This window comes from Phyllostomus discolor, chromosome 3, assembly GCF_004126475.2.
Source record: "Phyllostomus discolor isolate MPI-MPIP mPhyDis1 chromosome 3, mPhyDis1.pri.v3, whole genome shotgun sequence".
Taxonomy (NCBI): domain Eukaryota; kingdom Metazoa; phylum Chordata; class Mammalia; order Chiroptera; family Phyllostomidae; genus Phyllostomus; species Phyllostomus discolor.
Genome location: NC_040905.2, coordinates 178198878 through 178213161, shown reverse-complemented (window position 1 = coordinate 178213161; position 14284 = coordinate 178198878). Strand labels below are relative to the sequence as shown.

Genomic DNA, 14284 nt, shown 5'->3' with positions numbered 1-14284 from the left:
CTCAATTTCCTCGTGTAGAAGTATGGATTGCTTCTGAGAACTGTGAGCACAAAATGAATTAGTATGTTTAAGGTGCTTTGGATGGTGCATGGCCCACAGTAGGTGCTCTAGAATAATATATGTTGTTACTGTTACGATTACTGCAAAAGTTGTAGTAATTATATTGTTAATTCTAGAGGTAGCCTGTTAGGGCACCACCCTTTGTCTCCCTAGCACCTAACCTGACCTTGTGCCTGGGCTCTGTCGCAGCAGGTGTCGGAGGAGATACGTTAGGAGCAGGCAGAGGGGAGGTGTGCTCCTGCAGAGCTGGGCCTTGTGCATCACTTATGCCCACACTTAGCAAACACTTTGCACATCCCAGGCAGTGTCTGCATGTGTTACCCTATTTGAAACACAGCTTCAGTGGCGGGGCTGGGCAGGAGAATTCCCTAGAGCCCTGGGTCTCCAGGTACTGGGGCTGCCCTGGCAGATCTGGAGTGAGGGGTGGTGAAGAGCTGTGTCAGCTCAAAGGTAAGTAGTGGCCAGGCCACCATTTGAATTCACAGTTGTTGTCAAGTCAGGTGCTGGGAAACTGGGGATTGTCTGGATGCTTCTGTGAGGTTGGATGTTTGAGAAGAGTCATTGTTTCTGTGTTGGGACATTTGAAAAGGAGTTGGAGGTGGACATGGGGGGAAGGCAGGCAGGGAAGAGGCTGGAGGAGAGAGAATTGCTATTTTAACTCGGTTGTGCCTTTGTTGCTTTAGTGGGAAAAAGACTTTGGTTCTGGGTTTGTTGATGTGGAGCCTGGGAAACAGAGCACTGGAACATGTCAGCTCGAGTTAGAGCATGAAGGTTTTTATTAGCTTTTAGGGTGTTTGACGCGGTTCCCCAGAATGTCCGTGATTTAGAGAGTTGGCTTCGGTAGTGCCGTTGTGAGAAGGTGATGGGGAGGTTTTGGGAGTGATACAGGGAGACAGGGACAGGAAGTATACATTGTATAATGAGCAGGTTGTTTGCTAGGTGCTTTCAAATCACTGCATCTCATTTAACCCTCCACAGAACTCTATGAATTTGGTATTATACTACCCTCCCCCCTTTAAAAAATCAGTGGGAAAATTGGGACTCAGAAAAACTGTATGACTTGACCAAGGTCACAGGACCAATGGCAGGTAGGAGCCTGGCCCTCTGCTCTTTCAGCTAAAAGGCCACCTCTCGGGGCATTTAAAGGAGAATATGGGAACTCAGAGGTTCTCAAATGCAAGTGGGCAGCCTTTGAATGGCCTTGGGATGTTTGATAAAAATACAAACACCTGGGCCCCTCTCCAGACCTGCCAAATGAGACTCCAGTGATGGGGCCTGGTGACCAGTGTTTTTACCCTGTATTCCAGGTGCTGCTGGTGCTTGGCTGGGTTTGGGAACTAGTCCGCCTTTCTCTTCCCCCATCCTCATCCTCCCATCCTGCTGTCAGTGCTTCCCGGTTCCCAGTGGGGTTATGTTGTTCAAGCTCTCAGAATAAGCTGCCCCATTAAAGTTCCGTGGAAGATCTCAGCCCAAACATTATCAGGAGTCCACCTGGGTATTTGGGAGGGAATTGGAGGTAGTGCTTTGGCGAGTGTCTCTGAGCAAATCAAATTACACAAATAATCACAAAAGGCAATCAGCTGCCAGAAAAAGGCCGACACTTTTTTCACTCCTCTCATCCTGAGCAGACAGCTACTCGCTTTCTCTGTGAAATGTGTCTTTTGACCTGTTTTTCTCGAGGCACTCTGAGGGTTTGTGTTCCACACAGTGCACACGCCTCCCACCATTCTGGGTGTCAGGAGAAGGCAGCAGCCTCCTTGAGGGGCCTGGAAGGGTGGGCGCAAAATCTGAATCAGCGAAAACGAGAGCCACCCACCTGTCCCCAGAAGAGGGTCACTGGAGCGGCTGTGCTAGCCACACCTCTGGGAGCCACTCACATCTGAGCCCAGAGTTGAGTTTGAATTTCAAACACTCTGAGTAAGGCTCTTAATCTTCTTTTTAGCAGACTACCTTGCCCCAAGATCCTTAGGAACCTATATCAACTACAAAATCAATAAAATATAGAGGCTTCTTTAAAATCGTTTAAATTGATTTTAGAGAGAGGGAGGGAGAGAGAGACATTGATTTGTCGTTGCACTTTAGTTATGCATTCATTGTTTGATTCTTGCACATGCCCTGACTGGGGATCAAACCCACAGCCTTGGTATACTGGGATAGTGCTGTAACCAACTGAGCTACCTGGCCAGAGGCTTCTTTAAATGTTTCTCTTCCCTTTGCCTCTGAGGACTTGGGAGCAACAGCCCTGCTGAGGGAGGTGAGGATGGCCCTCTTCTCAGGCTCCAGTGGAACATGTGTCAGGCCCACCCACAGCTATCTAGGGCCAGGATGTGAGTGCTCACAGGAGGAAGATGGCTCAGCAGGACATTTTTTTACTTAGCCAGCTTGCTGGGGACTTTTCTCTTCTTTACTAGGTGCGGTCTGTCACCCAGCTCTGGCGAGCAGCCAGCAGGTCCATCCTAGGTGTCGGACGGTCTGGGGTGTGGATCTCACGCGCTCCAACTGGTCCTTAGGGCTTCTGCTCCATGATCTCTGGGCTCTGCCATGACAGGAGCCACCTCCTCAGGCCCCTTCTCTGTCCATCTCACTCTCCCTGCTCCTCCTTTGTAGCCAGTGTCCTTCTCTGCTGGCTCAGGGTGCTGTAGAGGTGGCTGGGAGAAGAAGCTTCTTTGCAAAAGGCTGTTACTATAGCTTTCCATTGTTCTGTGGACAAAGTCCAAAATCCTTAACAAAGACAGACAGAGAAAGTGAGGGAGAGAGAGAGTGAAATAACTGCAGGACTGACATGAGGGAAATGCACATCAGATCTTCCTTTTAGTTCCTCTGGTGTTCAAGCCCGTGGCTTTTGTGCATGCTGGTCCTTCTGCCCAGAACACTGCCCACCACCTGCCCTGCTTAACACCTTCCCAGCCCTGGATTTCAGCTCAGATGTCCCTTCCTTAGACTGGCCCCGAGACTGGATCAGCGCCCCCACGCTACACTCTCATTGCGTCTTTCCCCCCATAGCACGCGCCACAGTTGGAATTTACATTTGTCACTTATTTGTATGACTTCTAGATTAGTGTCCATCTCCTCTCTAGACCTTACACTCCATGGATAAGGAGGACGTGAATCTTTCCTGAGTGTAATGTGGTGCACTGAGCAGGCTAGGCATTGGGTTAATAATTGCTGAGCCAATGAATGAAGGCTTCCAGAGGCTCGGGGATAGGGATCACTGCCCACACAGAAACTTCTAGCTGGAGCCCTGGCTGGGTGCACATCTTTGCTCAGAATTATAGAGCATATTGTTCATATTGTGGGTTTTTAAAATTGAGATTTTGTGACTATCAATATTTAAAAATAATCCCAAACTTTAGGAGACCATTCTTTCTAACTTGTTGGATTTAACTGCACGAGGTGTAGAGTGACTGACGTAGAGGCATTCTCAGCTACCACAGTGGCTACCGCAGTACTTTGCACCCGTGAGTGGCCTCTGGGCAGCCCGCGTTCTGGAGTGTGTCTCAGAATGCTGTTGTTGTTTTGCTTGCTTTTACCGGCAGGGCTCAGAGGTGCTGAATCAGGGCTTGGCGGGGCTTCTTGTTCCTCATGTATCTTAGTCATCTACCAGTGTGGCTCCTTTCAAAGGGCACTGGGTCATGGTGACTTACCCAGGAAAACACTCAGAAGCCAACAACCATTTCCATGGGGGCACAGGTCCCTCATGCCCTTTCTCAGGCAGTACACAGTAGGTATGTACTTTGTGACACAACGAGCAACTTCTATGTCACCAAGAAACTGTTTTCTGCTGAAGTGTTGGTATAGGCACAGGCAAGAAAGTCCCTCTGCAGCAAGGAATTTAATGATGCCATGTGACACTATCCATCCTCTCATATCTTTCAGCTGGAAATTGGGAAAGAAATCCCTTCGGATCATCAATACTGCCTGGTATTTTTGCAGGTTGTGACCCAGTGGTGGATTATGAGAACAAGCATATGGGTGATCATCAATATTTAAAAAGAATGAAAAGAGAAAACAGAAAAGATCAGATTGCAAATGCAGAGAAAGTTAACTATTCTTTTGTGAAACTTGTCTTTCAGGTTTATGTGTGTGTGAGTGTGTGTGTGCCAACTCATGTGATAAAATGCATTTCTTCCTGGCAGTCAAAAATATCTAATTGTTATACTTTATAGCACAGGTGGCAAACACAAGGCCAAATCCGGCCCTGTACCTTGCCTCTACCTGGCTGCAATGCCGAGCTCCTTGCCCCTAGTTAAGGAGGAGTTGCATTTACACAGCCCTAAAATTACATTCGGCCCTTTGAAGGCAACCATGAGGCTGATGTGGCCACCAGTGAAAATGAGTTTGACACCCCCTCAACCCCTGCTTTATAGCATATCCCGCTTTGACTTTCCAAAGTCACCACCAAGTCTGCTTTGCTTTTTCTTAAAGGTATGCAAAATCCAGTCAGATCAAGACTGTGTCAAGCAGCAAGATATTTTTTAAAGGAAGTAGATTCCGATATAGGTAAGTACGCATGCTTCTATTTTGACGATATGGTTGCAGTGGGGGTAGGCATTTACATTTGAATGTCTTGCTTATAAGTCAGTGCACTTCAGCATATGCCCCTGTTTCGGTCCTCCCTTTCCACTTCCACTCCCTTTCCACCTCCTTATGCTCGTGGGCACCCTTGAACTCCGTAGTGACTTCCCCTTGTGGAGGGAGGGGAGGTGTGGGTTCCTAGAGCTGGGTCAGACCACTGTGAGGTTTAAAAACATGCATGTGCTCGTCCCTCCCCTTCCATTCTGAGTGTCTGTGCACAGACGTGTGCTTTTGTCTTTTGCAGCGGTAAGGTTGCCAAAGAGGTGGTGGAGGCGAGCTCCAAAATCCAGAGGGAGCCTCCGGAGGTGCACAGGTGAGTGGCGCACTCTCAGGGCTCCAGGAGGCTTATGGGATGGACAGAGGGATTTAAATTCTGGCTTTGCCAAATCCTCTGTGACAGGAAAGAGTATAAGGGCACCAGCTGCCAGGCCCTATGTTGTTTTCATCCCTGGCTCTAGGCACAGCACTCTTCCTGTTGCGGAAATCTCTCTCAGGCAGGTTTGGCTGGGCCATGGTGTGAGCACAGCTGGGCTCCATTTTGTTATTTGCTCTGTGGAGAGCCACTGGCTTGATTTGCCCTTGAACGTCACATGAATAGGCAGGATGTGTGTGAAGCAAGGTGGTGTCATCTCCTGGCTGAGTCCTTTGTTCCGGCCTCTTGGAACTGCCCTCCGTTCCTCTGTTCCTCAGATGTGGCCGGTTCCCATCAGCCCTACTCCTTCTAGGCTATTCACATGGGGGGTGGGGGGCAGTGCTCATATCTCAATGAGCTCCTTAATTCCAAGGGCCACTCAGAGGAATGAGGGCTTACTTGGTCATTGTTTGTTTAAGGCTACACATCTTCATTAAGGTGGCAGTATATGGAATTCTTAGATATTAAATATTCTCTTGGTCATGTTGGACTACATACCACCACAACATACACAAGTCATTATATATCCTAAACCTCAACATGCTAAATATTTAAAGATGAACATTCTCATCATCGTGCTTCCCCTTTTGAGGACAAGATCATCATAAGCTACATTCTTTAGGAAGTTCCCACACACGGGTTGGCGCCTATCCTTTTTTCCTGTCTCTGAACTTGGAGGACTTTCCCTGGGGCTCAGATTTGCCCTGTACCCTCTCTCCCCAGGGTGACTGGGTGAGCTAGGTTCCTCTCACCTTGTCCCCTGGGGTTGCTGGGCAAGAGGAGTTCCCGTTTTTTTGGAAGTGTAGCCAGTCTGGCCTGGTATGGGTGTCCAGATGTCACTTCTCTCCCCCAGAGGGGACAGGACTGCTGTCGGCATGAAAGCCCATGCAGATAGGCACAGAGAATAATTCATCCCCGGCTGTGGATGACCTGTGGGGAGCAGTCACGTGCAAATCTACCAAACCAGCCTCTCTTTTGCTCTGAGAAGCAGGAGAAAATTGTGGGGTGGGAAGCCAGAGCGCCTTGGCTGAGGAGCACCTTGGTGCAATACCTGTGAAGCTCTTAGAGCCCACCCATCAACAATAGTCATTTTTTAAAATAGTTTTTAAAATTGCTCTTCTTCCACCTCAAATCGTGGTTACTCAATGCAGCAGAACAAAGAAGAGGAAATGATAAAACATATCATTTAAATTTTTCCAGTGTCTTTGGGCTGGAAATGACTTTAGGGATCACCTCGTTTGATGCTGCTACTTTATAGATAAGGAGAAACGAAATGACTTATCTGAGGTCATAAACTGGGGAGGGGACTAGGCCTGTGCTGTTTTCTCTGTAGCAGCTGCCACCAGGAGAGCCTCCGACATTCTCTTAGAAGCTGGGAGGCGGACTGCCTCGGGACTTTAACTTGGTTTTCTTCTTTCAACTTGCAGCTTCAGTGTTTGATCTTAAAAGGAAGAAGAAATAGTGCTGGGGAGTTCTCTCGATGGCACAAACACAATATAGGCAACTGTTTCTTTCTAACAATGTACTCCCAGAGAGACATAGTCCAAATACAGGAAGTTTCCCAATAGTCCCATAGTTATAGTCTATGGATGGTTAATGAGATCAGAAAAGAACTTCTTAAAAAGTGCTTCTCTTTTAAATTGAAATGTGCATAATTTATGGGAATTCAGGCTTCCTAGACCAGGGCTTCTCAAACCTTAACTTGCACAGGGATCACCTGGGGATCCTGTTACAACAGATTCTGATTCATGATCCAGGCATTTCTAACAAGCTCCCAGGTGATGTCCGTGGGGCTGGGTCATGGACTAACACCTCAAATGGCCAGGTTCCTAGATAGCTGAAGGTGAAAGGGGGTGATGGAAGCAGATTGGCCTTCATGAAAAAAGCTTTTTCTGGAGTGGACCGAACTACCAGAAGGGATGGGAAATGAGGCATCGATTTATAGTTTCCCTCCCTGGGAATCTTCTAAACCCCCCCCCAGGATACTACTGTACACAGGAACCTGCAGGCCTGGACACACTGTCTTGCATCCCCCTGTCCCTTTCACTACCCCCTTTTAAGTGTATGTGGAAGCCTATTGAGTTCATATCCTCAGGATGGTCTTTGGCAGTATCTCTCAAATCTGATAATACAAGGAAGAATGTACTTATTTAAGTTAATGATACAGAGCAATCTGTGAGAGGACAAGGCTTGTATCTTTCTTGGGCTCTCCATATTCCCCAATACCACCTAATGCAGGGCCAGGCACATACTAGGAGGTCAGTACCTATTTGTTGAGCAGTTGCATGAACGAGGAGTGTGGGATGACAGCAGCACCTCTGTGATTTTCCGAGACCTGAGATCTGTGCAAGGTGCTGCCCTGGGGCCCTCGACCTCCCAAGAGGAGCCACGGCCATGTGGGTCGCTCTTCTGGTTCCTTCCCAGTAACCAGTTGTGTGGTAGAAAATTGTCTCTCTTGAATAATTATTTTATTTTTGAATTGTTTTAACATCTTTGATGTGGCTGTCAAAAGTGAGAGTATAGCAATGAGCTCCCTTTCTCTGGTGGTGTTCAGAGATGATTGCTAGTCTAGAATGGTGACAACTAGGCTGCAGTTAGCTATCCTTCCTCACACTTGAGATTCTATTCTTCAAAGAATGACAAGTTCATGGACTGCTACTTCTACTGAGATGTGTGTGTTTAGGGAGAGACTGATGCAGACAGACTGAGAACACTGTCTTGGGATATTTTTTTTTTTTCAAAAAGAGAAGGTGCTAACTCTAATTTTAGTCCACAGATCTTTGCTGTTGACAAGATCCTCAGTCAAAGCCTCTGGAGTGGCTACTTGGTGAGAATCACCTGCCCATCTCAGAGGCCTGGTGAGCTCAGGGAGGGCTGTGTGAGCCACCTGGGCATAGCACTCACCATCAGGGGCCACCCAGTGGTAGCATTTGCACCTAAAACAAGTCCCTGTCCAGAATCATGATTCTGTTCTGTCCTGATTAGAATCATGAATGGATTCTAATCTTGGCCATGTTGTTTACCAGCTGCGTGGTTTTGGATAAGTCACTAAACTTCTCAGATCATCAGGTTAAGTTTACTCATCTGTCAAGTGAAATTTATAATATTACTTTGCCCAACTTCTAGGTTTTGTTATGGGGATTAAAATAAAGTGCTTTAAAAATTATATAGGGCCATACCAATGTGAGATGGTGATAATATCATTATTGTCTCTCATCCAAAAATGGGGAGCTAGAAGCTGACAGACACGTTCACGTTAAAGTCTGTTCAGATGGAGTTTTTGATGCCGGGCCAGTAGCACTTCTTTCTTTCCAAAGAATGGTACAGAAACGCCATGAGCCTCATTTTAGTCCCTGGGTTTCATGCCATCATTTTTTAAAACAAATCTTAGAATATACTTGCAGTTCCCAAAGGAAACCTTCCTACCTCAGTGGAGTTCTTAATGACAGTTTTATCTGCAAACTGTTCTGTGCCGGGAATACACGCATGTGTGGGCAGCAAAGTGGGTCAGGTGTATTTGCATAGTCAGCTGATGGGTGGATTGTGAAAGTGGAGAAACACGGTGTGGACCCTCACCTGGCCCAGGGAGACCCCAGCCAGAGCAGCCATTACCTCAGGAGCTCAGGTAAAACAGCAGGGTGGGAGCTGATTGGAATATCGGCACATTCTTGAGAAAACTGCCTGACATGGTGGGACTTTGGATAGCCCCACACGGCAGGACAGTAGAGGTAGCAGACAGAGTTCCCTCTGGGACACTGCAGGATGAATTGCGCAGAAAGGCAGTGTGGAGCACAGCAAAAGCACGGGACTAGTCCTGAGTCTGTGCATCTGAGTGCCTCTAGTCAAGTCATAACCTCACTGAGTGTCAAGTTCCTCATCTGTGAATATGGTATTTTTCTTGCCTATCTTACAGTGTATACAAATCACTTTGTAAACTAAAAAGGCCCATTTGACTCCTGGTGTTATATTTATTACAACAACTGTGCTGGTGGGCTCTTGAAGCCAAGAAGAGAGTTAGGTGAAAAAATAAAAAGAGGTAACCTTGAGTCTAACGGAATTGGTAGGAGAAGGTGGGAGTCTTGCATTTTCATCTAATTTTGCTTAGTCCTTCCCTCCAGCTGTGCTAGTGCCTGGTATCGAGGTCTGCAGCCCTGGATTCTTGGTGCTCCAGGGAAATGCCTAGTTGTATCTACCTTTGGTTTTATCTGAGTCTTGTGCTTACCAGGGAAGTAATGTTCATCTCTGAATCATGGAATTGGATAGTCTTAGGGTTGCAATCCACCATAGGGGCCATCTCCCTCACTCTAGGCAGCACCTACAAGCCCAGATCCTAGCCTTGGATTTCTGCTACAGCAAAGCAGGAGTAGCCTATGAGTGTAGGGTCTAGGTCAGCATTCTCTTGACCGTGCAATGCCAAGCAGGTGTGCACCTGAGAGGTCACTCCTAGAGAGCTCAGCCTGTCCCAGCACTAGGCAATGCCCAGACATTGAAACGGTGGGCGGCAAGCAGCAGGATGCTTCCTATCTCCAAATGAAGAGTGTTGTGTGTGTGTGTCAGGGTGGGGGGAAGGTGGTGATGAGAAGCAAAAACCCTCCATAAGGGATCACTAAGTCCCTCCTTGTCATAGTTTATGCAGTGAGTTCTGGGCAACAGGATCATTGCCAGCAAAGCTGGCCTGGATGGTCAGCAATAAAACACAGCAACTCAGAGCTAGTTTGTGCGACAATGGATTAGGTCAGCTTTTCAGAGGTCAGAAAGCTATTACATGGTTCACTCAAACCTGGCAACATGCCATGTCTCTGCAGAGCTAGAATCACAGTTGTGAATGGCCACAGGTCCAGAGGAAATCCCACGGAAGCTTAAAAAATGGGAACCATTCACAATGAAGGAAGGAACTGCTCATGGGAAATTTTAATCTCCCCTCCTTACTCCTTCCTTCTTACCTTCTCCCTGCAAGGAATTTGCATCTCTACTTCTTTCCCTGTGAGCTCCCTCATGTTTGCGGTGCTCACCAGAGGCATCGCCTGGCCTGCCTCGTGGGGTCATCAGTCCTGAGTGTCTCCTCCCTCACGGCAGGTTCAGGCGCCTCCCTCAGTGTTCCCACGGGACCTTTAGCCACCGGCCTGCTCCATGAGATGCATGTTTTTCCAGTTGTGTCTATTGCACATTAACAAGTCATGAAGTAAAAACAGAGGTCAAGACCAGCACTTTAAACAAAATGCAACAGAATAGAAAAAGACCCCAATGAATCATACTTAGCAATAGCTACTATTGCTGTGTGAAACATTTGTTTTAGTTGTGTGTCTTCCTGCATGTGTGCATGTATTTATGTGTGCAGAGGTGATATAAAATGTATTTCTTATTGTAGGTCTCAGTCAAAAAAGTTTGCAAAAAGTTAAGTTACGTAGGTAAGGACCACAGTTCCCCAGAACAGGGCAGACTGCCCAATACATATGTACTGCAAAGTAAGCTATTATAGAAAGAAATAATAAAGAAAAAGACTCCATGGTTAAACAAGACCTCGTAAATTTCCTTTCCAGCCAGTGCCAGCTGTGGGCGGTTTTCAATTCAACATGCTAACAGGCATCCTAATCTTCCCTGACGCCCCCCCTTCCCGGATGCCCCCCCCCCCCACCCCCCAACAGAAACTCCGCCTAGGGTAGGAGGCAGTCCTGTCAACAGGTCTGGAGGAACTCTGGCCAGTCTGAAATGGCAATTACATCAAGCCAGGATTGCAATTAGTTTCAAACCTGAACAACCCTGCAGGGTGCCACTTAAGGTGCTGTAAGGCAGATTAGAATGGGTAGGTCAGTTCCTGCCCTTAAGGAGTTTATCAAGGTGGGGCTCAGTGGGATTAGTTCAACCATAATTACAGAGAGACAGAGGTGACAAATGCAGTGAGTTGTAAAAGAAGGGAGAGTAGAGTGAGGAGAGAACAGTGTGTTGTGAGTCCAATTTAGGAGGGCATGAAGGGGAAGGAGACATTGATACAATCTTTGAGGGATGGGTTGGTTTTGGTTTTGACAGACACCATGGGGAGAGGAAGGATGCTCAACACCCACCAGAGGTGCCCCGCTTCCCTCTCTGTCAGGCCAGACAGCTGGTCCCCTGCAGCTGGCAGTGTATATGGGCTTCCCAGCTGCCAGCCAATAGTCTCAGAGAGACACCTGCATGGTTTCCTGGCCATCTGCTGCCTGACACAGCCACTGACACATGTGTGTGCTCCTTTTAAATGGAGAAAGCAGAGCTGGGTTCTGTGGCTGGTTGGTGATTGGGGCATGAGTTCGAATGGGGATGTTAAATATTGCTATTAAATGTTGGACAGCCAGTGACACCACAGTAGCTCATAGCTATGAAACATCTGTGCCATCTGCCTGGTAGGAGTTGTGTGTGTGTGATTATTACATTAGCTTGAGCCATGCCTTTTATTCACTTTTCTGTCTTTACTTCAATGATACCTGCCTCCCATGTCTTTTTCAAATGCATGTGGTTTCCTCTAGCCTGCCCAAGTCTCATGACAATGAGGAAATGCATTTTCTTTTACTACATTATAAGAACACATGGATATTTTGTCAGGGCTTTAAGATAAAAAGGGCTATGTGTCTTCAGTGTAATGTCACCATTCACTGGCTTAACCCATTGTGAGAGTCTAGAGGCAGTTCCCAGCTTGTGTAGCCGACTGAGATGGAGGGGCCGGTGTTTGCAATGGAAACCAACTCTATCTGGTTTGTGTCTGTTTTCAGAGCCAACATTGCCCAGAGCCGTAGTTCCTACTCCTTGAACAAGCAGCTCATCATTAACATGGAGCCCCTGCAGCCCTTGCTGCCTTCCCCCAGCGAGCAGGAAGAGGACCTTCCACTGGGTGAGGGTAAGTACATTTCCAGAGGCCACTGTTGCAGGCTTACCCTGGAGGAATGAGCAAGGCACCAATTCTGGGTACGCTGGGTAATGGTTGGGGTGAGGGTTGGGGTGAGTCATAAACTGTGTTTTTAGTAAGCAAGCTGTTTGCAGTTGGAAGGCTGCATTGTATTGAGACTTCTATCGGTTTCTCCTGGAGATTTCACTGGTACAAAGCATCCCTGAAATTACATGTTAAAGCAGCAGTAATAGACCTGTGCTACCCAATGTGGTAGCCACTAGCTGTGTGTGGCTATTGAAAGCTAAGTTTAAATGAACTGCTATTAGAAATTTGGTTTCCCAGCCACATGAGCTGGATTTCCAATGCTCAGTATTCACACATGGCTAATGGCTGCCAGCTTGGATAGCTCAGACTGAGAACTTTTCCGTCACTGCAGAAAGCTCTACTGGAAGGTAAAGTTCTTGACTGTTATCACAATTATGTTAGTGGTTATAAAGAATAATCCACCAGTGTCTCCACACTTGTCACCCCCTTTCTGTTCCAGTGTTTCCCCAGCCTTTCATTCCCTTTTCCATAAGTTCTTGTCTACAAGCTAAATATGTAGAGTCTACTTCAACATAAAAGTTCTTATATTTTTAAAGACTATAATATACGTACTTCTAGGCTTTTTTATTGTTTATGTTTACAGTTGTCCCAGTTTCTCCCTTCACCCCTCCCAGCCAGCCCCCCACTTCCATAGTCAATCGATGTCTGTGGGTCCTTCTTGTATGTTCTTTGACAAATCCCTCCCCCTTCTTTCAATAACTTCCCACCCCTTACATCTGTCAGGCTATTCCATGATTCTATGCCTCTGGTTCTATTTTGCTCACTAGTTTATTTTGTTCACTAGATTCCAGTTAGAAGTGAGATCATATGGTATTTCTCTTTCACTGACTGGCTTATTTCACTTAGCATGATTTTTTGTACTTTTAAGAACTTACTTCCAGAAAGAATCCAACCATACTTGCTTGCTGTGGTTACTGGTAAGGCAAATCTCACACTCGTATTAATTTCAAAGTAAATTAAAAAACAATGTACCCAAAATACAGTTATTGGACCTTGACTATGAATATAACATGCCTTTCCTTAACTTTATGTGATTTTGGTTTCATCATTTAAAATCTCGATACTGGGCAGTTAGTTTTGAGAGAGTGGGCCACCCTGGCCCCAAAAGATCACCTTCACCTTCAGCTTTAAGTCAAGAATTATTTCCATAGGGAAAACTTTTCAGTTCATAATAGGAATATGGCTTGTGATGCAAATACCCTTGGGGGAGAGATAGCTAATTCACACTGAAGTGTAAAGAGTTTGTCCATCTTTTCCTGGAGAAAAGAAAGCTTTAATGGTTAGAACTGGGCAACTGAATGCCCAAAATACCATGGGTGGAAGGCAAGTGTGCACAATACAAAGGACAGGGTCTTAGGGGACACGTTTGTTCCCAACTAAACCACAAGATGATGATAATGAGGACAGCCTTGCTATAACTAATGGTCTTTACTCTCTGTCTCAACAGAGAGTAAATTAATTTTGCACTTAAATTAATTTTTTGCACTTAATTTTAGGGTCACTGGGTACATGTTGCTTGTCTACATTTTTCAGTACCTTCTCTGTTTTTGTATGTTTTTCAAGTGAAGTAAAAGCAGCTTTCATTCCTCCCAAATGCCTAGCATATTGGTTTGAGTGGGAATCACTTTTCCTGGAGGTCCTGATTATCCCAAGGTTGAGTGGAGAAGGGGGAGGGAGAAAAAACAACCCAAGCATGGGCCTGTGACTATGCTTTGTCTGCAACTATGAAAACCTAGATGGGAAAAAGTTGGAAGACCAGACAGGTTGAACAGTTACCATGGAAATATGGAAGCCAGGCTACTGTTGCCATAGGAACCCCTGTACTTGAAGGGCAACTGGGCACATTTTCTCCTGGACCCTATACCCCATTCAGTTAGAAACTTCTGCTTTGTTCCATTTCCTATAATGCAGTTCCATGCTAACTGCTAACATGTCTTTAACACAATAATGGTGTGAACAAGGGATGCATACATTATAACAATTGCATTAAAAATACAAACATTTTATGACATATGGTAGAACTCCACATGGAGTCCACTATGGTAGCCTTTAAAACTTTTTTAGTAATTTTAAGGGAGAATCTTAAATTCTTTCATCAGCTATACAGTAAAACTGATAGGTATTTTTCTCAAAAAGTCCAAAATAACTTTATAAATGTCTAATAAAATTTTTTTTTCCTAAAAGATCCATCCCTTCATGGGACATCTTTGTAGGTTTTGAAACTCAGGCAAATCATAACCTCCAGAATATAGAATTGACTTAAAAGGGAAAAA

The 14284-nt window shown here is 46.0% G+C and overlaps 1 protein-coding gene across 3 annotated transcripts in view; it reads left to right on the top strand.

Moving 5' to 3' along the window:
- The window catches only part of FRMD3 (FERM domain containing 3), a 262871-nt gene that overhangs the window by 206898 nt on the left and 41689 nt on the right, over positions 1-14284 (top strand). For all 3 annotated transcript variants that reach the window (XM_036021775.1, XM_028523581.2, XM_028523580.2), the window contains exons 11-13: positions 4486-4560; positions 4880-4948; positions 11791-11915. In XM_036021775.1, the coding sequence (XP_035877668.1) occupies positions 4486-4560; positions 4880-4948; positions 11791-11915 (269 nt within the window). The remainder of the gene's footprint in view (positions 1-4485; positions 4561-4879; positions 4949-11790; positions 11916-14284) is intronic.